Genomic DNA, 24,428 nt, shown 5'->3' on the forward strand with positions numbered 1-24,428 from the left:
GGTTAGAAGGCTGGATAATAAACTCAATTAAAACTATTTACTGACAAGTATGCATTTGCTTTTAGCTAATAAATTAATTTTAATAGCTATTTTAATTCCTAAAATGTGTCAAAATTCACATCATTAAAATGACACGAGATTTCATAAATTACTTAGAACAATCAACACAGTTTAAACTCCACCTGATCATTAAAGTTTACAATTTTTAAAATCTTCCCTCTGTCTGATTTATGGAAGGGGAATATTCTTCTTGTATATTTCTTATACATTATGGATGTGCCTTAATTGTCACGGCATAAAACAATCACAAAGTCATCTGTTGCTGACTCCTGAAAGAATCACAAAGCTAAGTTATTTAGCCCAGTGATTGAGACATCAGCATGGGAGCTGTGTCATTTCAGGTCAAATCATTTGAACAAAGTCATTTTGTTTAATTCAATAAATTTAGTAGATCTATTTTTTTTAAGGTTTCAATTAAACAGATATACACATGTAGTCTTCCATAAGTATCATGAGGGATGCCATGCAAAAATGAATCATCTGAATATTGTACTTAAAGGGAGTCAAGTACTATTTTGGACATATAACAAGGGAATGAAGAAGATGTAGAAGTGCTATACCTCTGCATCTGACCCTGGGGGCATCAACACTGAACACAAGTATCCAACCAGCTGCTCATAATTGAAGGAAGATTTTGAAAACTGGCTATACAACAGGAGATAAAATCCATGAATATAAGGTTCTGAATGCCTTAGAGTAAAATTTCTTGAGATATATACATGTCTCTACACACACACACATATATATGTATATATACATGTATAAAATACAGAAGTCTGCATTGTCTAGCTAGGGGGCAAAAACTCAAAATTTTTTAAAATTACTGCACACTGTGAAATTTTAACATTCAGATTCCATCTGCAGTATATCATCTGATATTGAAGTACTGCATCATGTATATTACAAAGGTAATATTAACAATAGTGCATTATTTCTCAAGTGGTCTTCACACAGAGCAGCACCTGTCCCAAGAAATATGCAGCACCTGTCCCAAGAAATATGCAGCATCTGTCCCAGAATCTGGGCTAAAGCTTCTGCAGAGCTACATGGTAGAGCTTTAAAAGTAAAGTATTCGCATTAAAGAAATGTTATTTTGCAAATTGATTCAACAACTGTTGCATATACCACACTTATTCAAACTTTTGATGACATGGCCTTAAAGAGAACTGTTTATGAATATGTCCAGGTTGCTAACTAACTTCCTTCAAACTTGTTTACAAATGTGACGTTAATTAGTGCATCGGCCAAGAAACCTCAAATTCTAGAACTAAAACCACTACACTTTTTTATATTTAAATGTAATTTGATTATCATTCCATGTACGACAGATATCTTAATGTTTTTCTTTTTTCATTGGTAGGAGAATCAAAAGTAAAAACAGCTCTGTGTTCAATCCAAATCAGCGTTGGACAAAAAGTTTATTTACCTTACATTAACTGACACTGTGAAACCCTGTGTCGAGAGTTTTCAACCCAAAGTTTTCTTATGCACAGTTTCCTCAATTTCACAACACTTATAATTACTTCTAATGGGCACAGTATTTGTAGAATCACATTTTTATTTAAGTAAAGAAACACCTTGAAGGAAAAAAATATGATTATAGAGAAATCAAACCTCTTTACCAAACTGGTGTGCAAGTTTCTATAAGAGCTTATTTGGCAATCTCTGAAGGCCATTTCACATAAAGTTTCAGACATCTGTGCTGCAGCCTACAAAATACATTAATGGATCTCTTCAGGACCTACACAGCATCTTGGTATGGTGATGATAGCAATCCAGTTAATTCAGTCACTTTATATTCTGTGAATATTCACTATACAAAATAAGGAGTGTTTCACGTATGAGCACCTCCCTTCCTCTTGTTTTAAACCAGCCCGTGTAGAACAGCAGGTGTGCTTTTAAACATCTAAACCTGAAGAATTTGCAATGTATGTAATCTATGCTGTTTCCCTATTAGATTGTATTTCACTTAATTTCATAAGACACTTTTCCAGATTGTCTTCAGCATGGTTAATTAATTTTGCTTTCACTTCTGAATTTAATCACAGCTTATTTACCAGCAGAATAGATGCAAATTTGCAATTAGTGTGTTACCCCACACTAAGTTTAGCTGGAATCACATTCCATCTTTAAATGAGAGGTGGTAACTCCTGGCTTCATTGCCCATGTGAGCAGTTCTTCCAGAGCCAAGTCAAACATTAATTTCAACCTCCTTTGGCAAGTATTTAAACTAATTTATTTGACTGCTCTATAATGAAGGAGAACTTACTGCTGCTACTGGGTTCCCTGTGGGAGATAATTCCTAACAGCAAAGACACAGCAACCACCATATTGTCCTCCCAGTCTTTTGACTGAAGAATTGGTTCTACCTTTTACCTTCTGGTCAGTACTGCAGCCCTGATTTATTTTCTCCACCTAGTTGGTGACACTTAGCACATACATAATGTGGGATATAAGGTATACTTAGACATAACTGTGGTCTTCAGGTCATAGTAATCTGGCATGCAGTAGGAATCTAATAACTCTGAGAGACAAACTGAGATGGCCTGCTGAATTCACCTATGGATAATAGTCACAGAGGCAGGTCTTTCCATTGCTATTTCAGATGCTACAGAGTAAAACCACAGTGGGTGGAAAGCAAAATGGTACCAACACCACCGTCCTTTCTGTTTGCATCTGGTAAGTCTTAGCCCATAAAACCATCTTGATGCTGTGGACATCCACCCTGATGTTAACAGCCAGGCTCTGTGTTCCTGCCCAAGAAAGCTGGCCGGAACTGCCACTCAGTCTGGGAAATGTCTGCCAAGGACATCCCTCCACAGTCCAGGAGAGCAGCAGGAGGGCCTGTTCCAGTGTGACATTTCCCAGAACAGTGGACTTCATCAAGATGAATATAGAGCATGGATTGAGGAAATTAGCCAACTAGTGAGGGCTGCAGTTAAACCAGCAGCCACACAGACTGCCTACTCATGCCAGTGCTCTGCCTTCACTGCAAGTCAGAACACCCAAACCCCAAATCTTCTAGCAAGAGGAGTAATTCCTGCTGGTGAGAAAATTCACACCTCACTCTCCTGCTAGGAGGAGTCAGTACAAAATAGTGGTCAAAATGTTCTTCTGCCTGAGGCACGTGATCCATTCTCACATGGTGCTGCTCCCCCCTGGTCCCTGCTGCTGGCACTGCCAGACACAATCCTCAAAGCCATGAAGCAATCAGCAGCACAGCAAGCATTCTATCTCCTACTAAAGGCCCACAAGAGATAGATAAATATGCAGACAAATGGTGTCAGGCAAAGAGAATAGAGATATACAGAGCCACTACAGCAGAGACCAAATAATGAAGTAAATTTACAAAGCACTGCCAAGATGAGGAAGTAAAGAAAATGCCAAAAGCACAGAAAGATAATGAGACCAGAGCTCTGAGGATTTTTTTCAATAAAATAACATGGCAGAGCACATTGTTGGAGACAACTAGTTGTTTCAAGAAGTAGAGATAATTACAGAGAGAGAGAAATGATGGGCCATTATTTCAGTTTTATGCACAATAATAAAAACATGATGGGAAAGTGCAAACAAATTCTGCTGAAAATTATGAAATCTTGGAGCCTAAAGTTATAGGAAAAGGAAGGAGAAAGCAAGGAGCAGAAGAAACAGAGTGAAAATGGGAATTAAATCAAAAAAGCTGAGGCATAAAATGAATGAAACTAACATGGAATTGCATAGGCAAAGCCTGATGAAATTCACTATGACATAATTGATGAATTAGCTGAGTGTTGCTCTGTCATTAGTTAGAGCTTCACAAGCTAATGGGGAGAGTGTATTAGAGGGCTGAGGAAAGGCACATCTCTTTGGGGAGGTAAAGAAGTACATGGGAAACAGATCTCTCTCCTTCCTGTGATTCACTGAAAGAAAAAAACCTCACAGCTAATAAATCCATTTATAAGAGCATACATGTTTAAAACATAATAAAATACAGCCAAAATGACTTTGTCCAAAGCAAATCATGTCAGAATGCTTCTATTTTCTTCTTTGCTAGACTAAATGGTCTAACGTGTAAGGAGGAAGTGCTTATGAAATATATTGATTTTAATAAAGTCTTTCCTGCTGTCCTAACTCTCTCATAAAGAAAGAAAAGAAATACAACTTGATGAAATTACCTAAGATAAGGATATGTCTGTGGTTGAATAAGTAATTATCAATGGTTTACTGCCTAAGAAGAAGCTGGGTATCATAAGAACCAGCTCAGATCCATTGCATATTCTCTTAAAGAAATAAAGCTCAGTGGTAAGGGGTTATGGATACCAGAATATATAAAGTTGCAAGTATATAGGAGGTTGGGTAAATATTCCATCTACAGTAATGCTCTTCATCACACAACAAAACATTTAATATAGACAATTTAAAAATGTTTTAGAAAGAAGATGGAGGCAATGGATGAGGCAGCAACCATGCAGAAAACAATGTGGAAAGTATATTGAGAATGATAACATGAGTAAGAATTGATGATAACACAAAACTGAAAGTCTTAGCAACATGATCTAAGAAAGAGCTGTGTATACAACAGCACATACCATTTTTCCAATATATATGCCCTAAATAATTTGTTTGCCCAAACACTCTGGGTGAAGAACTTTTTTCTAATATCCAACCTAAACCTTCTGATGTCCTCTCTCAGGTCCTGTCATGGTCACCACAGAGTGGAGATCAGTGCCTGCCTTGCTCTTCCCCTCACAAAGAAGCTGTAGCTGCCGTGAGGTCTCCCCTCAGACTCCTCCATGCTGAACACACCAAGTGACCTCAGTCACCACTCATCCAGCTTCTGCTCTGGACCCTTCCCCATCCTCACAGCCCTCCTTTGGACACTAACAGCTTTGTACCTACTTTATATTGCGGTGGCCCCAGCACTGGAGGTGAGGCCACCCCAGAGCAGAGCAGAGAGGGACAATCCCCCCCTTGCCTGGCTGGAGATGCTGATGTCCCTGGTGTCCCCCAGGACACATTGTCCCTCCTGGCCACCATCGATCAGGACCCCCAGGTCCCTTTCCATGGTGCTGCTCTCCAGCTGTCTGTCCCTACAGCCAGGGCTGCCCTGTCCCATGGAGAGCGCTGAAGGACTGGATTTGTTTTCTCAAGCAAAGAGATGACTGAAAGCAGAGAGGTACACATGGAAAAAGCTCTTACTAAGAAGTTGATGAGAAACCACTCCTTCATGCACTGAGGAAACAAACATTTCAAACTGGGCATGTTTTTCAGCCTATCTCACTGTAGTGCACAGACAGAGAATATGCAGAGAAGCTGAGTCAGGAGGTAGAAGCAGTCAGTAGCAGAGGAGTTCAGCCTATGCCAAGACAGACTTCAGGATTCCTAAGAAAACCTTTATGTAGTCTGGTTTTACATCAGGTAATAGAATCATTAAAGTTGTTTTTCACATTCCAGGAGGATGGAATGTAAAAAAGGAGACCTGGCAACACAACAGTAAATTTTAATTTAGGCCCTGAAGGGACAATCATTCTGGCTAGATCAGTCATGTTGAAAATAGTTTAAAATCTCTATACATTTTTATGGGAACTTGGCAATTTATTTCTGTTCAGAACAACACCAACATACTGATAATTATTTGGAAACAATATCCCAATTAGTGAGGTATTATATTAATTTAATTTTAATGAAGCATGTTATAGAACTGAAATCCTTTCTCCAGCATTAAGGAAGCCAATATTTGCTTCACAACATTTTAAAAACCCCTTGTAATTGTCCATTATTAATAGAAAAAATTACTGCAATACCTTAGTTTTACACCAATGCATTTTACCTGTTTTACATGAAACAAAAGTTTCAGTCTTTGTCTGTGCAAAGCCACACATCTAGTTTACAAATGAGATGTTAACAGGACCTGTTCTAGTTGTGAAAGGTAAATTTCCTAAAGTTAGGAGATTCATAATTTAAGAAAGATGAGCTCAGCACAAAATGTTTCTCAGTTGGTGCCACCAGGAAATCAAGCTGATTTTCTCCAAAAGTACAAACATTTCCACATAAATCCCATAACTATCACCATAACAGAGCAAGAGGAACATTCTTTAAGGTCTGATCATTGGCTGAAAGCTTTTGCGCTCCAGCAAGCAGAATGGCAGCACTCGAGAACAGAATCATAGAAGAAAATAATCATTTAGGTTAGAAAAGACCTTTAAGATCATTGAGTCTAATTTTAAACATAACACTGCCAAGTGCCACTACACCATGTCCCAAGTGCCACAATTTCAGATTCAGGCTTAATTTCTGTGTTGGGCAATGTTTCAAATACTAGATGAAGATCTGGATGAAAGCCATCTATCACCATTTCTGGTGATCAGGAAATTGCTTTACCTAATTTTTGCAAGCTGAAAAAAAACCCCACAACCCCACCAGAATCCACGTAGTAAATGGATTTTCCAGATCCCCTAAAGTACCTTGAAAATCAGACATTTTTGACAATAAAAAATATTACAAAGCTCACTCATGCCAATTGAGAAATGTCTCAGCAACTGATCTTGTAATGCCTCTTGAATTCATCGTTAACTCTAGAAAAGTTTGCTTAGGAATATTACAAAGCAGCACATCAGCAGTGTCCCAAACAGACCATCAAGACAACATTAAATATTCAATAAATTTCAACAGTGTCACTCTCTGTAGTCTACCTACAGATAACATGGAGTAATTACCACAATTTATGTTTTAGTGTATTAAGTAATGAGTTAGTAGTAGTGAAAGTTACCAAATGCTTTTGGTAACTTTCACTAGTGAAAGTAGTGAAAATTACCAAATGCTCATTAATTTCTTTGTCAGCTTACCATCTTGCTTTTCTTTACATTTCCACATTACTCATTATATTCTGTTACTCATTCTCTTCTTCTTCTTTTAATTTTCCTTTAAATTCATTTTTCTCTTTTCCTTTTTTCTCACCACTTTTTTTTTTTGGCTTCAGATTATTTCTATAAAGTTTCTCATCATTCTCCCTTTCTCAATTCCAAAAACTCCTACCCAGCTTCTCAGTGCTACTCTGCCACTAAAGCCAGATTTTCATATTCACATATTCACCACCATAGTCATCATCAAGTTCAATTCTGATGCTGACATCCTATATTTAAAATTCTGACTTTCATCTGCAGACCTGGGAGAACAAGGAATATTTTTTTAATAAACTTCTAAGCAGCTAAAGTCTACAACTTCATGTGCTACCCACAGGTACTTGTTTACTAAGTTGCTTCTTCTTCATCTGTTATTCTGATTTGGTACCTTTCCACAGACACAAACTGAATGGGTGCCAACAGCAGCTCTACCCATGCAAAACATAAATATGCCTCTTCAGTACATACTATATTGACACCAGAGTATAAAGAGAGTAAGATAAAACTCACAAATAGAACCACAGTATAAAGATGTATCTCTTGTACTTGGTAAAACTCCTGAATATTTCAAGCATTCAGGAGAGGAAATAATTTTTAAAAAGGAAAGAAGGAGAAGCCAAGAAAGGGTATTACTCTAATGGTTATTTTTTGCTAGAAATGACATGTTAGTATATTTTATCAAGAAGAAAAGAGTCTCTGGCAAAAACTTTAAATGTCTAGAATTTGTGGAATATTTTATAATTATTTACTGTATTTATAATTAAAACTCAAACACTACTGATATTACTGATATGGATTGTTATTACTCCACAAATTACAGCAGTATAAACATCTTCTGGAAATCAGGTGTCTGTAAAGAATATTCTGTACAGTATATAATTACCTATGTGCTCTATGGCAGAATAGCTTCTACCAATTGATAACAGTAGACAACAGCACGTAGTATTTAAACCCAATCTTAGTGTAAAATAAAATAATGAATCAGCTACATATATTCTGAGGGACTAGAGACCAAAGGACTGGACTGGGGCATTTCTTAGTGAAGAATTCCAAGTTCCAGAGAGATCCAGTCCAGTTAACTGCAGTTAATACAGCATTTGTAAACGTAAATGAGCAAAGGCACTGGAACAGCAGCAACAGTGTGAGGAGCTCCTCTCATGTGCAGACACCAGAGAGAAGGTGACACCAGAGAGAAGGTGACACCAGATCTCCCTACAGAGCAGGAAAACTGATGGGTTTCACCTTATTCTCTCTCTGGCTCTCAGCACTGTCAGCCCCTATTTTCCTGTTCCTCTTACTCAAAGGGAAAACCCTTGATCCAATATTGCATGAAACCATAGAAAATGTGCAGAACAAAAGAGAAAATGTGCGGAACAAAATTTTGAAGCAAACGTATTAATACTTCTTAAGCACATTACGAGCCTTAAATCAAAGACATTACACAGCAAGGACAAATTCTTTGTTATTATCCAGCTGTCTTTGACCTGGAAATCTCAAAGCCCATGGGTTTCTTGAACTATTTCCAGGCTTTTGTGGACCCTACCAAGGCAAAGACAGCCAAAGAACAACTTATCTTGTGACACCCTGATCCTTTTGCTTCCATTTACAGACAAGACCAGGAAGGCCAAAGTCATACAACCCAACCCACTCCCTAAAGACTGAAAGAGAGTGCAGAAAAATGTTAGCTTCAGTAAAAGTTTTGATTAATGACTGTGTAGATTCATATTTTAACAGAATTCATAGAAATTTGAGCACTAGAACACCTATTATGTCATCTAATCTAGGCATACTAGATTGACAGAGACAAATTTGTTCATAAAGTATATTTTATATGGCTTTATTCAGTTTCATTTTAAATTTAGGAGCCATGAGGCTCCCATTGCTTTCTTTGAGAAAGTTGATTTGTTTATTGCTTGAATTAATTTCACTGTATCCAGTCACAGCAAATATGCTCAAGATGCTGTTCTTAATAAAAACATGGAATGTCCTCAGAAATTTATGTTAGCATTAAAATAGCCAGTGAATATCCAAGCTACACATTCTGTTAAAATATATCTTTGCATGTAGCAGATTCTTCCTTTGATATTAATGAATGCAGGAATCTGTAAGTATTTGGCAATGTTTTCTGATGCAATTAAAAAATTTTATCCTAATTGATGTGCTTTAGTACTTTAGTAATCAGTTCAATGTGATTCATAAGCTTGGAGGTTTTTTTACACAGTTATCTTTCTGAATTAATTTAGTTATTTCCAAGCACTGCTGGTAGCAAGTACCAAACATTACATTAGTTCCCACTATTTTTTTTTTATTACTTCATGAATTCAGAACTTGCAAAAAATTGTAAATAAGTCATAAATATCTTCTTGTCATTGAGTTTTGCATCTTGACACATAACACCCATCCCACTCTTATGTAGAGTATTGGCAATATTGAAAGGATAATTTTGAATAAATATTTAATTTCTACATTACTGGAAAAGCAACAAGTAAAAGTTCAGATCCACTGTAAATGCAACTTTGCTAAGTAGGAAGATACTTATAGGTACTTACTGAGTTGCAACAATTCCCAAGAAAGATGTATTTTTAAAGAATAACTATAATTAGTGTTGGTTGTCAGCAAAACATTGGTAAATATAAATATATATCAAATTTTGGATATTTTTTTCTCTTCTTTTCAAGGAAAAAATTTGGATAGACTGCTGATTCAGTTACCTTAATGTAAGATTTGTACCCAGTAAAACCATTTCACTTATATGGACAAAAAAACCACAGGATTCAAAGGACTGAGATTAAATCTTCACAATTCTTGCATGAGAACACTTTTTCACTAGAGAAATATTTTCCAAAGTCATAAGGAAAAAGAACATGCATTTAAAAACCAGCTCTTTAATACAGGATAGCATCTGTATTTACTGTACATGATACAATCTTTATGACATACGGAGATTGTTTTTCTGTTCGAGCCACCTAAAATATTATGCTGGTCTCGACCTTGGAAACATTTCTTGAGCATTTACTGTAGTGTTACAGGGATCTTTTGCCAGAAGAGTCACTGCAGAGCCATGGACTCTTTGGGGGCTTTCCATATTAGGGGTTTTCTCACTCTGGATTAAGCATGCCAACAGTATTTAGTTGCTGTTCTGTATTTAGAACTGATTTGATGGAATGGATTTTGGTAAGAAATGTTGAAACTTCTTGTATTTCATTGAATTAAGTTCACTCCCACAAGACAGTTTAGGGAAACATCCATTAAGAATGCTGTTGCAGACATCCAGTACTACACCAGCTACAGCAGATTTCTATAGCACATTTCCAAACACCAGGAAATATGCATTTATTCACCCACAATTCTAATGGCCCCAAAAAACTGTGAAGAATGCACATTTTGAATTTTTTTTTTTAAATTGCAGCTTATAGGATAATTATCACAGATCCTTGGAAATAGTTACTGATATTCAAACAATTATATTCCATTAAACTATTAACTTAAATAAAAATACATGGAAAATATCAAACATCTCTTGATTGTCAGTCAAAAGCTTTCTGTGAAAGAACTTTTTAGCTCCTCTTCATTGAAGTGCAAAATGCTTAATTTTTTATGATATAAATTGCATAGCAGATACACACTGGTGATTCAAATTTAAGGTTAATAGTTATGTCATTTCAATTCAATAGTAACCTCTTAGTATCCAGATTCTCCTTTTGCCCTGTAACTGTAGTAGTACTGGAAGATTTCTCCACATTTAAGGTTAGTAAGACATAATCCTGGGACGATTACCTGTCTGAATTTACTCTGGAGCTGCAATGCCAACTGTTACTGCACTCCCATCATATATGACATCAGTAGTGGCGATCCAATAAATAAAAATCCTGTATTTACTCTGGGACCATGTTTAGCCTTATATTTATTTGTCATATCAACACTGTGGTTACAATATCCTACTGATGTCACCCAGTAAGAGTTGTGATTTTGTTAAAGTTGTCACCAACCATAAACAGAAGTGTGAACTATTGAAGATTTGTTTAATCTTCCAGCCTTATTCCTAGAAGTTTGAGAAATATTATTTCCCACTCAAGGTCATTTGGCCTGAAGCTAGGACTTGATAAAAGAAAGAAAGAAAGGGGTCCCCTGTGGTAGAAAGCACAAGTAAACTAGATCTAATTCTGATCTCTAAAGGAACTCTACAATTTACTTTAAAATATAAAATAATCAGAAAGATGTTTCAGAGATCAAATTAATATATAGAAGATGCTTTGAAGGATCACCTCAGTAAAATTCCAACTTCTTATTCTTTAGATTGAACCCTTACTATCAGAAGTGTCTTACAGATCATTTGGACTTTAAGCACTTGTCTGCACATCCCAGCAAGCAGGCTACTTTACTCTGAAAGGTGTATCATTTCAAGTATTAAAACTGTGCCATCCAGACAAAACTAGCAAAATCAGCCAAAAACCATGTTCCACTTTTAAAGTTTTATAATTCCAGAATACACTGAGGGGCTTTGGAGATGTAGGAAAACAGAACACACAGAAAAGTTTTCAAAAGCTACTCCGCCTCTCTTTCATAATAAAGACAGTCCCACACAAAACTTTAGAGAATGCAGAGGACAGAGAGGAGAAGAAAAATAACTTTTATAAAGTCTCAATAAAAGTTGAAAAAAAATAAATTCGGAGAACCAAAATCACTTAATATGTTACTAGGCTATGCAACATTAAATCCTTTCTCTTCAACAACTTTTTGTGCGCTTGCATGCGAACTTTAAGTTAACAAATAGGACTAGAGAGTAAAGTTCATAACATTTTCAGTTTAAAGTAATAATAGCATCACTTACCTAAAGATTGGTCTTTGGAGATGCTTTTTCTTGATTGTAACACAATCATCCATTTAAAGTGGGGGAAAAGACTTCTTCCAGCAAATAACTCCAAAAAAACCCAGGGAGTAATCAGGAAATTTGTTCTTAGCTACTGTGCTGCAGAGAGCACACAGAATGGTATTTTGGTGCTGGGGGAAGCCTCCCTCCCTCTTTCTGACAGTGGAGCAGAAAAGGGCCATAGAGGCCACAGAAGCCAGGCACAGCCGTGCGCTACCAAACCGGGCAGGCTGAGCACAACTGGAGTCAAGTTGATCGAGGCGCAGAACTGCACTGGATTCCTTTCAACTGTGCAAGAAAAGGGGGGAGCTCTGCCAAGCGCTACCCAGGTAAAAATCTGTTAGATTATCCCAGCCATGAGAGCACTTCTTACACACACTGGTCAAAGTCTTAAATGCAGAGTCACTCTCTCTCTCTCTCTCTCTCTCTAAAACACACTGTTCCGAGGCTCAACTTTTTTTTCTTCAAAATAAAAGTTGTGCAGCTGTTTCAGCATTCCCATGCGAGTACCTTCAGAAAATTTGCTCTGGTAAAAAAAAAAACTGTATACAAATTAATGAAGACGGATGGATCTGGTCTGTAAGGCTGGCTCTACTTCAAGAGATTGTAATTATTTTACAATCTGGCTTTTATTCACTCTGGATGATGTGTGGATATAACTATGCAAATTAAAGCGCTGCTCATAATTTTTAGCATACATAACCTAATGACCTAGAATTGGCTGAAGCAGAATATGGTGTTTGCAGCTGGTAGGACCACAGCTACATGAACCAAAGCAAAGCTACATCAGTGAGGAAAACAAAATGACCAAGTTCAGATAGTGTCAGTAGCAAACTGTTACTGTTTGCAAGATAAGATTTCAACATAGATCCAAACTGAAAATCTTGCTCTGACATCACGCTGACATAAATCAGGAAGAATTCAACCGCAGCGAGCACAGGCTGTAAACAAAGCCATAAAGCAGAAGCGGCTGACCGCGGTTCTCAGTGAACTGAAGCCATGAGGGCTTCAGGTGAGACACAATCACCCACACACGTCAGAGGGCTCACAACAAACCTGTGCTGGCACAGGCCCTGATGGGAAACATGGAGCCCAGCCAGAGGAGCGGCAAACCAGCAGCAGGGCAGCAGCACATCTGCAGCTGCACACCCAGAGCCGTGTGCCCCCTCGGTCCTGCCACAGCCCTGCACCCAGCACTGCAGCTCCCTGCGCTCCATTCCTGCAAAGGCCTCGGTGTGGGCCAGGTGGAGCTCCTGACACGGGCAAGCAGGACCAGGATGGTTGGGATTCCTCTGCAATCGCATTTGCGCTCGGGCAGAGAGGAGAAGAGGGGCAGATTTATGCAGTTAATGCATAACACTGGCAATATCAAAGTCTGAGGCAAGATAAGGAAGTAAGATGTGTCTTAGGTTGTATATAACCATGAAAGATCCCGTTACTTTATGCAGAAACTATTATTCAATTAACAATATTTTCATTAAATAACTCCATATAGCAGAGATAACACATATTCTATTAACATGTATTTTCACAAAGGAAAACCTAGGAGCTGGGTGGGTTTTTATTGAAATAGGTAAAGTCTCTTCCTAGAGGTAAAATATACTGTTTTTAAAACAGAGTGATGGTGTCAAGTTTAGTTAGCCTGAAAGGACCCAGTAAGTGATTCCCACACCGTATAAAACTATTTTCTTGACACAGCCATGGAGGAACTATCTAAACAAAAAATTATCAGACTGTCATCAGCAGTTATTTTGTGTAGTTCAGTTTCATTTCCCCCACTATTTCTATTCCTCTGAGAAGTAGAGAGAAATACATCTTCACCAGGAAAAAAATACCTGTGTCAGACTGAAAGATCTTGAAGGATCTGAAGATCTTTATTCAACAATATGCAGCATTCAGAGTGCTGTCATATTTTTAAAGACCTTCATCTAGTCATCATCTCATTCATTCTTGTCTGCCAAGATTTACTATTTCCTTCATATAGTTTTCTTGCTCTAGGTTTCAGAATTTCAAAATAATTTGCTACTTTTTGAAGAGTGCTCACTCACTGATAGTACACAAAACTAAAAATCACAAAGAAATCTCCCTTTTCTTTCTGTTCCATGTTATATGCATATATTGCTATACTTCTTTTATTTAGAGGGATTTTCTGTAGCTCAGGGTAAAAATCTAGAAAGTTAAAAGGAAAAAAAAAATAATTCTCCAAATTCTCAATGAAAGCTCTACCAAATATGTTTCCACTGAACTCCCAAACCTTTTATCTAACAGTTTTATTGGTTCTGAAAGTAGCAAACATCTTAAAAGTAAATTTTTCTGGGCAGTTTCTATGTACATTGTTATTCATGGGACTTTCATTCAAGAATGTTTTGAAAAAAAGTACTGTTAATAGGAAATGCTAACATTACTTTAATGGCATTAGTTTAATCTTGCAAAGAGACATTTTTGACCATTTTTTTCATTCAACACAGCAACTACCCACTGACTTGTTTATAATATTCAAAAATCTTTTTTTTCCATGTTAAATAAGTATTCACACAAGCCCTTTGACAGACGGCATTTCAGAAACATGTGCTAGATTAACTAGACTGAGGCCTGAAGCCTGAGTCCCCCTGGAAAAATAACATGTATAAATTTCACCACTCTGCAGATAGCAGAATTGGAGCATATTGGAGTAATATTACTCCAATCTGGAGTAGTATGCTGGACCTGATACACAGAAAGCACTGAAGAGGTGCACGTTAATCATAATGAGGAAGTGTAATTATAATGAGTTTTTCCTTGAAAGCATTATTATAATTTTAAAACGTCCTCTTTAGACGAGCTTCATCATATTTCTTACTTCAAGCTAATCTTTTTAGGATTAATTAGAATGGTAAAAATCTATCTAAATTATACTCTAGAGATATATTATTTAATTTTCCAACATTGGAAAACAACAAAATTAATCATCAAGTAGAAAATATCTAAATTATTTTTTCTCAATTTATTTTCCAATTATTGTTGTTATTGTTTGCCCATCTGAACCAATGACCACTGCTCTTGATTGCACATGATGCAAATTATTGTATTTCACATCCCATACATATGTTAATGTGAACAAAGACTTTTTGGACCAAAACCTTGTAATCCTTTACTCACAGAACCTGAGCTTTCCAAACTTCAACATCTATAGCAATATTTAAGTAATTTGGCATTTAATACTACGTCTCAGGGCAAAAGACTACATATGAGGTAGAACTCAAAACCTTCCAATCTGCTTGTTGTAATGCCACATATTTCTTATTGATCTGTAGCTCTTTGCCAGAAGTCTGGAAATGCAATTATTTCTCCTACTTTGATTTCAAAGCTGTGGGCAATTAAGATGGTAAAATTAAGAACCAGTAATCTGTATTTGCCAGGCACTTGATGCTTTCTACTTTCTAGCTAAAACACCTTCTGGCCATGAGGATATGTGTAAACATTGCTGGTTGGGGTTAAGACCTCTTCAACTTCTCTAGGAAGACATATAGGTGGGAGAATCAACAGAAAGGGGAGACAAAGAAACTATGAACCATATACGTGAAAAAGAAATTACCTTTATAAAAATGCTGGAATATCAGTGAGAAAAATAACTGGCAATCTGTTCTGTAAGAGTAGTAATTCTGTCAAAGTAGAAAGATAATTTATCTAAGCTTGCTGTCTCAAGGCCAGCACTATTCAATATTTTCTTCAATGGTTTGGATGGAGAAAGGAGTTATTCCAAAATGATATTAAGCCAGTAATATTTTCTGAATGTCCTTGGCAAACTGCAGAAATGTTCAGGAAATAAAGAGGATATAAAAAATACCAAGCTCTACATACACATGGGAATAATCTGCAGGACAAGGGGCTATTGGCTCAGCAGCATTTCTTTGGAAAATGCATGGGAAGCAGCAGTGAATAATACACTAAACAATCACAGTCTCAGGCAAAAACAAGCATGACTCTGGGAGATATAAAAAGGAGTATTGTCCAGAAGAGCAACCTGCCACTCTCTGTGTTCCCAAGGCTCACCTGAAGCATTGTTTCTTGCTTTGGGACAACACAGTTCAGCAGACACGGGACTAAACCCTGACAAAACAGAAATTTAGAAAACATCTCACGAGTAAAGACAGAAGGTCACACAATGTAGCCTAAGGAAAAGGAAAAGAGAACCTAATTAAAAATATTCAAGAACATAAATATAGTTGTGCAATTCATGAAAACAAACTGTTTTCCCTACCTCTGTGGTCAAGAAATAACAAAATAGCTCATGGTCGTGTAAATTGTGGTAATAAAGATTCAGTGGTGAAAAAATACTTTTTAAAGAAAAGTAATAAGGACATTAATTGCTAAGGGAACCTGTTGTTGGAAACATGAGTAGCTTTCTAAGCATGGATTTTTAAAAGGCTATATAACATGTGTCAGAAATTATCAGCCTTGACTTGGATGCGAATATAGATCAAATAATCTCTAAATACATAATTCAATCTCATAGTTCTAAAATTCTTTGGTAACCAACTGCTGTTATCAGCTTCTAACTGAACCTGCTAATTAGTTTTGTATTTTAGTGTGCATTAAACCATTTATCAGTTAGCTGTAGCACTTGGATTTTTCAATCTTTCACTTGTTTGCCACTTAATCCAAATTGTGAACTTTGGTCCTTAATTCTGGCAACAAAGAGTGTCACTTAAAGCTTTATTCCATTAAACACCATTTCTGTTTTGCTTCTCTATGTAAAGGGTCAGATGTTTTCCCATATTGTTCACAAGCAACAAGAGAACAAGTGAAGAGCTAAGTTTTGTACATCCATTTTCTGCACTAATTAAGTTTTTTTAAAAAAAGACAGCATATTTCTACATGTTTCTCTTCTTACGGACCTGGAACATAAAAATCTAAAGCAGAACTTGTGAAAAGAATGCTATCTTACTTTTCAGTACAACATCTTGCACCAGTTTACTGGTTAGGAAACTTGTAATGTAATTAAATGACCAAGTAATGCATGAAGAAAAAAATATATAGTAAAAAGGCAACATACTTTGTTCAACCAATCCCTAACAACATTTTTCTAAGCTTGTTGGAATAAATTCACTCAAAAAAGGCTGTGTACAGACTAAAGATTCAAACTTGGTGCATAAGAAACCAGAGGGGATTATGTGAAATCTATCTATACCATCAGTGTCAGTTCAGCAAGGTTTTCCAAGGCTCTTTGCAAGACAAAATAGCTTCCAGAATCTTCCTTTCCCTTAAAATGAGAGGGATAAGCCTCTCAGTATGCCTTTTACCAGCTTCCAATCTCCATGGAGGGTCTCCAAATCAATCCATAGCAAGCTAATAAAATTGTCCAGATGTCTGATGTCCCCAGGAACAGGTTAATTGCTAAAGGAGATGCTGTGACTGCCTGCCATGCAAAAGGTAATTTTATCACAAGCATGTCATGCTTGATAAAGAATACCACTTACTAGAACTGTGTTTGTATAATGGTTTAATGGCTGAATTATAGTTACCCCATTCTTCATATTCCTTGGCAGAATTCATCCTGTTAAGGATCAGGCTGAGTGGTTTTTCACCCAACTGTTATAGCAGGTTTGCATTATTCTTACTGCACCCTGAGCAGTGTAGGACAGCCTCAATTGGTTTCCTCACGTTGACGTCAGCAAAACCCACTCTAAAACTTCACCTAATGACTGCTCCAAGCTTGACAAACCAGACAGAACTAAAGAGAATTGTGACTCATTCAGAATGCAGATACAAGAGTTTGCAAATGTCACTGGATCTATTGTAGTATGCTTGCTAAAGCTCTGTGAAAAGAGTTCTGTAGGCCTTTAAGTTCTGCTTTCCCTTTTTACCTTTCCAAAGTAAAATGAATTGTAAATTAAATCCTAAATAAAATAGTGTTCTCTCTTACTTTCCCTGTTTACATGCACACACAAACTGAGTAGAGATTTACGTCAATGCCGTCATGCAGGAGATTAATTTCCCTGCTAAGACTTTCCTGCTCAGACTGGAGCACAGGAACTTGGCTTAAGAAGCTTCCCAGTGCTTTACTTGTGCTTTTATATTTTACTGCATCGTAAAGTCCAAGCAAAACTCAAGCAAATAAGTAGAAATACAAAAAAAATACAAATACCAATGCCTTTTGAGAACATTAATTTTCCTGATTAATAAAACTCTTCTGAAGAATGTGACCAGTATCATAGCTGTGTTTTATTGGATTCTACCTATTAGGACTTTCTACTCTGCATCTCCAGTTAAGGGAAAGAGGGGGATGAGAAGGAAAGCAAGGGAGGGGAAATGAGAAGAAAGAAATTCCTTTGGGATATATGATGCTAAACTAGCACTGAGATACACAAGTCAAAACATGGCATTCTTTGGTTTTGAGCCAGTGCAATATTATCATTGGCCACAGTTGATGGAATTCCAGTCTCTATCAGAAAACACTGTAATTGATGTGCCATGTGTTTTCTAAATGTATACATATAGTGGCAACTATACACTGACAATTCAGCAACAACTGACACAGCTCACTGTTGCTCTTTAGGGTGGAAAAGGGTAATAAAACCCTCAGAATTTAGTACAGATGGGCTGCATAAAATCAAACAAAAGATAATTGCTAAACATTTTAAAGGTAATGATTAAAATATATGTCAGGATAACTGTTTGCTACAGTACTTACAGATTGAAAAAGAAAGTTTAGAAATCCAAGATTGTCCAGAAAGGAAAACATGACTAACTGTGCCATTTGTTAAGCGTGGCTATTGGACAATGTCAAAATCATGACCAAAAGAATTTCTGCTGAATTGAAAATATATGGGCACTTAGTAGGAAGAGGCTATTCTAAAAAGAATTAGAAGGTATATGATAGACTGCATCAATTTTCTCTATATACAACAGTTCTCATCTGAATGTCTGGAACAAAGAGGCAAGAATCTATCATTAGCTACCTCTTCACTACAGTTTTTTCTTTGTAAGTCACAATCAAATCTGTGTAGGTGGCAGAGTTTGAAAACCTTTTTTTTTTTTAATTTTCGGTTTTGAAAATATTTTGCTCTGTCTTTCATCATGGTCTCCAAGATTATGTATTTCAAAGTTTTCTGAAACATACTTCATTAAAATTGGTTAAAACACCCTGGTCTATGCACAGTTATTGAGATTTTCTGGTTTTCATCATCAGATTACTGGCACCCAGTTTGACTGACACAGAAACTATCTGGAAGTACAAACCCTTGCACTTCCTAGGGGAAAGCAGCAGTATCTGCAGTATCTGAGACTTGTTGCAGTATCTCTTCAATCAGCTAATTGTTCTTTGCTCACATTGCCATTGGGTAGGTACAAAAAAAGATGGCACAGCAAAAACGCTACAGGTGATAACAAATCATCCTATAAAACTGTTTCTCTTTGCATTCAGATTATGAAAAATTGCTTTTAAACAACAGTTTCTCCATAGATGTCTTGAAATCTGACATTCATAATTTTTAAGTCTTACAAATAGTGATAAGTGAAATTCTGAGTTCAGCTCTATCCTCAGATATCTAACATGGCCATAGACAAGAAACGTCTCGTGCATGACTCAGAAATCTATTATTCTAAGACAATAACATTTTGATTTCATTCTTATCTTTCTGTTACAAAGATACTCACAAAATTTAATGTATACAGCAATGATCTATTTTTTTCTTCCTATCTAGATTCTATTATGGCCTTTGCAATACACAGTACTGTCTTCCAAAGATAGAAAGACACGCACAACTTGTTATTCTCCTTTTACTATATTACCTATATTATTTTCCTCCTTATCCCAGCTCACCATCCCCCCAGCATCCCACACACTTCTTCCCAAGTCTACTCACTGTGATGACATTCCTCCAAACATGCCAAGTATATGTGTACTCATGAGAGGAGATTAGCAGGAAGTTTATCTTTTCTAGCAAAACTTTTTGGAGACTAAGAAGAAAACTCACCCTGTTATTTGGCAACAGCATTTCCAGAGAAGAAAAGCAACAAGCAAAGGAGAAACAAAGAAAGTAGAATTGTATATATCAAAGAGTTTTCTCTCTCTCCACCCCATTTATTTAATGCTTAGGATGATCAAATTAACTAAAACAAGGCTCTCCTGCTAACTGTAGTCTAGGCATGCGAAAAACTCTGAAATTATTTCAAATGAACTGATAATTATCCTCAGGAAAGGTTCCCTAGTGTGCTCAAGTTCAGGACTCTGTGGGATAAATTTTGATAGTCAGATAATCTACAATGAATATGTGAGTATATCACTTGTTTAGTCAACAAATTTTAAAAATAAAAAATGGTGCTCACACTTTTCATCAAGGGTCAAAAGTTAGTCAAAGATATAAAACAAAAAGAACCTGAGAGAATGAGAAACACACCAAACATTACAGTTTATAAACAAGAAATGACTCATGGTTTCCTACTGTGTGCCTAGATTTTTTTCACTTTCCCCTCTTCATGGAAACACCTCTTTTTTATTCATACATTAGAAATCCCATTTCAGAAAAATTAATCTCAAAGCTTTATTAGAGCTGCAAGCCTAACCAAAACTTGAATATGCATTCATTTTATACCATACTCTGAACTCAAGGCTGAGGCCGAGTAATTTTGCTACTTAAATTCTCCAAGATGTTTGAACGTGGGTACAATGTAGCTGACTTCATTACCAATGCAATTATTTCCCCTATTAATTTGGTGTACAGGTAATGGCTATGCTCCCAGCCCCAGAGAATGAGCTGTTGCCATTATCTACTAAAGAAACAAGGTACTCACCAGGGCATTGTTAAACTTCTTATGTATTGTCTGTGTCTACCTAGACCAAATAATGAGTTGCAATTTTTAATACTAAATCTCAAAACTGAACTAAAAGCAACAAAGAACAGAAATTTTAATATAATCTGTGCAATGATGTTTTTTGTAGAGCTATTAAACTTCTTGTGAGTTACTCTTGAATGGCAAGCTAAACCACAATATTCAGTAAGAAAAAGGTTTTCCAGTGTGTAATCACATCTTGGCAACAGCTGAAAAATAAATTTTAATAAGATGTAGATTTAAAAAAATGACTGCTGTATAATGTTTTCTGTTATCTGAAGACTGTGTGTAGTTTTTGTCCCTTCAGAAGGTGTCAATTTTGTAACTCTCTTTAGAATTTTGTCATTCAGTTCCCCTCATTACCTAATGGAAAGATAAACTGATTTTCTTCACACCCCATCTCAGCTTTTCCTCTGAAACTTAACAAAAAAGATGCTAAGTTGTGTTACTTGTTCTGATTCTAAGCTATGTTATGTGGGTACCTCCTGACTACAATCATATACAATTGAGCAGAAATTTGAACTAAACCACTGAACCACAATTCAGATGAATATCATTATTGCAAAGGTGCAACATTCTTTTGTTGTGTCCCAGGAGATTCAAGGTTCCTCTGTCAGCACACTGAAATATTGTGCACTTCCATGATTTACTCTTTACAAATTCTCATGACAAAATAAAAAGTTGCCATTTCACTGTGTAATACAGTGTGTCATTTTGACATTTATTTCTTCTTTAGCAAGTAAATTTCACACCAGTATTTGTTTACTTTCTTCTACCTACCAAATTTTTGACCATAATAATTAACTTTTATGAGTAATAAAATCAGCTCTCCCCAAATATTTAATATTTTCCTGTTACTATAAACCACATATTCTCAACAGCTTTTGAATACCATTTCCATAAGCACAGTAAGTCTCCTCTGTTATGCGATTATTGTCAAGAAGTATAATGAGACTAATTTAAAATTAATTATATAAATTGCCAAACAGCAGATTTTTAATTAAATTGTTGCAGAACTTATTTATAAGTAGGGAGATCTATACATTGATTAAAGTTATCTGCCTCTATCTTGACAAGTCAAGGTAGAAGTGGAATTATTTTATCCAGGATAACAACATCCTATCCAGTCAAACAGTGTGTAACAGATACTGCCATGTGTATCACAAAGTGATGTTTTCTCTGAAGCTCAGCAGGATGCTATAGGGAATGTCAAGCATTTAGCAGCTCTGCTATTATCAGTCTCTTATTTTTTCCACTGCTCCCTGCTTTTGAATATTCAGAGCAGACCACTTGGTAAAAGAGGCAAACTTATGCATATTAAAAAAAACAATATAAGACATACTGGTGAAGTAAGCAGCCCCAGCCAGTGGTGATGGCTGCAGCTGAGCACAGGTAACACCATAAATCCATGGAATAATCATAGAACAGTTTAGGTAGGAAAAGACCTTAAAGGTCATTGACTCCACCTGCAAGCTTAACACTGCCAAGTCCAGCATTAAACAATGTCAATAAACACTGCATCTTCATGTCTTTTAATTCTTCCAAGCATGGTGATTCTACCATTTCCCTGGGCAGCCTATTCCAAAGCTGGATAATCCTTTCAGTGAAGAAACTTTTCATAACATTCAATCTAAACCACCCCTGACACAACCTGAGGCCATTTCATCTGATCGAGTACTAGGCTTGTTACTTGGGGGAGAGAACAAAACCCACCTCACCAGCCTATTTCCTTTCAAGCAATTGTAGAGAGGGATAAAGTCTCTCCTGACCCTCCTTTCCCCTGGCTAAACAGCCCCACCTCCCCCAGCCATTCTTCACCAGACTTCATTTCCAGCCCCTCCAGCAGCTCTGCTGCCCTTCTCTGGACTCACTCCCACACCTCAAATCTTCCTTGTAGCCAGGGGCCCAAAACTGAACTCAGGACTCGTGGTGTGGCGCCACCAGTGCTGGGTACAGGGGGACAATCACTGCCCTGGTCCTACTGGCCACAGTATTCCTGACACATGCCAGGACGGCACTTGCCTTCCCAGCCACCTGGGCACACACTGGCTCATGTTCATCTGCTGCCAACCAGCACCCTCAGGTCCTTTTCTGCTAGGCAGCTTTCCAGCCACTACTCCCAGCCTGTAGCACTGCCGGGGGGTGTAATTGTTACTCATTAAGAATAATCAACATAGTTAAAAAAAATGTAATTACTTCAGCATTTCCCATCATGAGTTGCAGAAGTCTCATTTTGGACTTTTGAAAAACAGACCATCTTTCATTCACATTGGAGAGAAGTTGTAACATCGGTCCCACCAATGTCAGTAGCATTCACTATGACTAACAATCAGTGTGATCCTCAAGGAGCAGATGGAGCAATATTCATTAAATTTGTTTTACATGGTAAATCATGCTCCCAACTAACAGACCTATCAAGTTATGATAGGTCTTAACTAATCAAGACAACTGCAGTAGCAAATAAAATGTGCACTTTGAGATAGACTTAGGAAGAAACTATTTCTTTAAAGAAACAGGTTTTGGAGCTCTTGAAGTTAAGGGAAAACACACTTTCCACTGAATTTTAAAACTTTCATGCCCAAGAGCCCTGAATTTGGGTATTCCCTGTCAGATACTCTTCCGGATATATTATCAAAATGTACTGCAATTTCCCAAGTGAGGAATTGCACCCTTTCAAGCAACAGCTGTATCAGCCATGATGATGCTAAACATGTCTCCACATAGCCCGATGGCAGCACTAGCACAGCTCAGAAACCCAAATGTTAGAGAAGAGCCCTGATCAGGGGCTTTAGCACAGAATCTTCTGCAAGCCTTAGACCGAGATTGTCAGTAAAATTTCCATTACAACTACAAACTTTTTTTCACTTGGATCAATGCAATTTAATTATCCCCTTATCGAGATTAGTTATATAAATTCTTCCATGACACTCTTTAACCTTAAGGAAATTATTCTTTTAATGTTGTTATACAGACCAGGTCATAAACCACGGTTAAGAAAAACATTTCTCAAAAACATATAGCTTAAGGAAAATGTCACAGGCTACTCAGGTCAACTCTGCTAAGGTAGTTCGGTGTGAACATTTTTAGAAAAGAAAATTAAGGGAAGACCAAGGAAATGCCAGTAACATCTCTATATAAAACCCTGATGCTTTCTATATAATACCTGTCTTTCGTATCCCGTGTGGAAATCATTGTTTTGGTGATTTGGATTTTTCTGGTTTGGGGAGCCATATCTTCAGGGAGGGATTCACAGGACAGTCAGTGACTGTGCCGTGCAGAAGCTCATGTTACAAAGCCTTGGAGGAATAATGATCTGGCATAATGATGAAGTGAGCTTCCAAGAGAGTCAGGGTATCAAAAGCTAGAAACATGACTGTAAGGAGGGAGCCACTGAAAACTCAGAGACCTGCAGCTTTCTGGAAACACCAGGAATAATTGCAGATTTAAATAATCTGGTGTCTTCATTGGTCTCTTCCAGCAATGGCTGCCAGCCATGAGGAAATAAGACAGAAAGTAAGTTTAGTTCTTAGAATAACTGGGTCTGATACACTTCACATCTCAGCATGTTCCTGTTAGATCAAATATGACACTATGAAACTGCATTTGCAGATGCTGAAGAAAATTGCATTCCATCTAAGACTGAAAATTTCAAAACTGAAAACGCATATTCCTGAAAAGGATAAAAATGAGAAGATCCAATCACTCATTAACACAAACATGTAGTCCAGTGCCCTGAAAGCAAACAAAAAAAAAACCCCAACAACAACAAAAAACTAAACAAACAAAAAAAAACCTCAACCAAA

The 24,428-nt window shown here is 36.9% G+C and overlaps 1 protein-coding gene across 5 annotated transcripts in view; it reads right to left on the bottom strand.

The window, feature by feature from the left end:
- The window catches only part of PDE1A (phosphodiesterase 1A), a 188,492-nt gene that overhangs the window by 94,803 nt on the left and 69,261 nt on the right, over positions 1–24,428 (bottom strand). The window contains exon 1 of one of the 5 annotated variants that reach the window (XM_063162269.1): positions 11,773–12,005. The exons of the other annotated variants lie outside the window; for them this stretch is intronic. Within the exon in view, the coding sequence (XP_063018339.1) occupies positions 11,773–11,825 (53 nt within the window). The 5' untranslated portion in view covers positions 11,826–12,005. Of the gene's footprint in view, positions 1–11,772; positions 12,006–24,428 lie in introns of those variants that run through there. 5 annotated transcript variants of the gene reach the window in all.

Source organism: Melospiza melodia, chromosome 8, assembly GCF_035770615.1.
Source record: "Melospiza melodia melodia isolate bMelMel2 chromosome 8, bMelMel2.pri, whole genome shotgun sequence".
Taxonomy (NCBI): Eukaryota; Metazoa; Chordata; class Aves; order Passeriformes; family Passerellidae; genus Melospiza; species Melospiza melodia.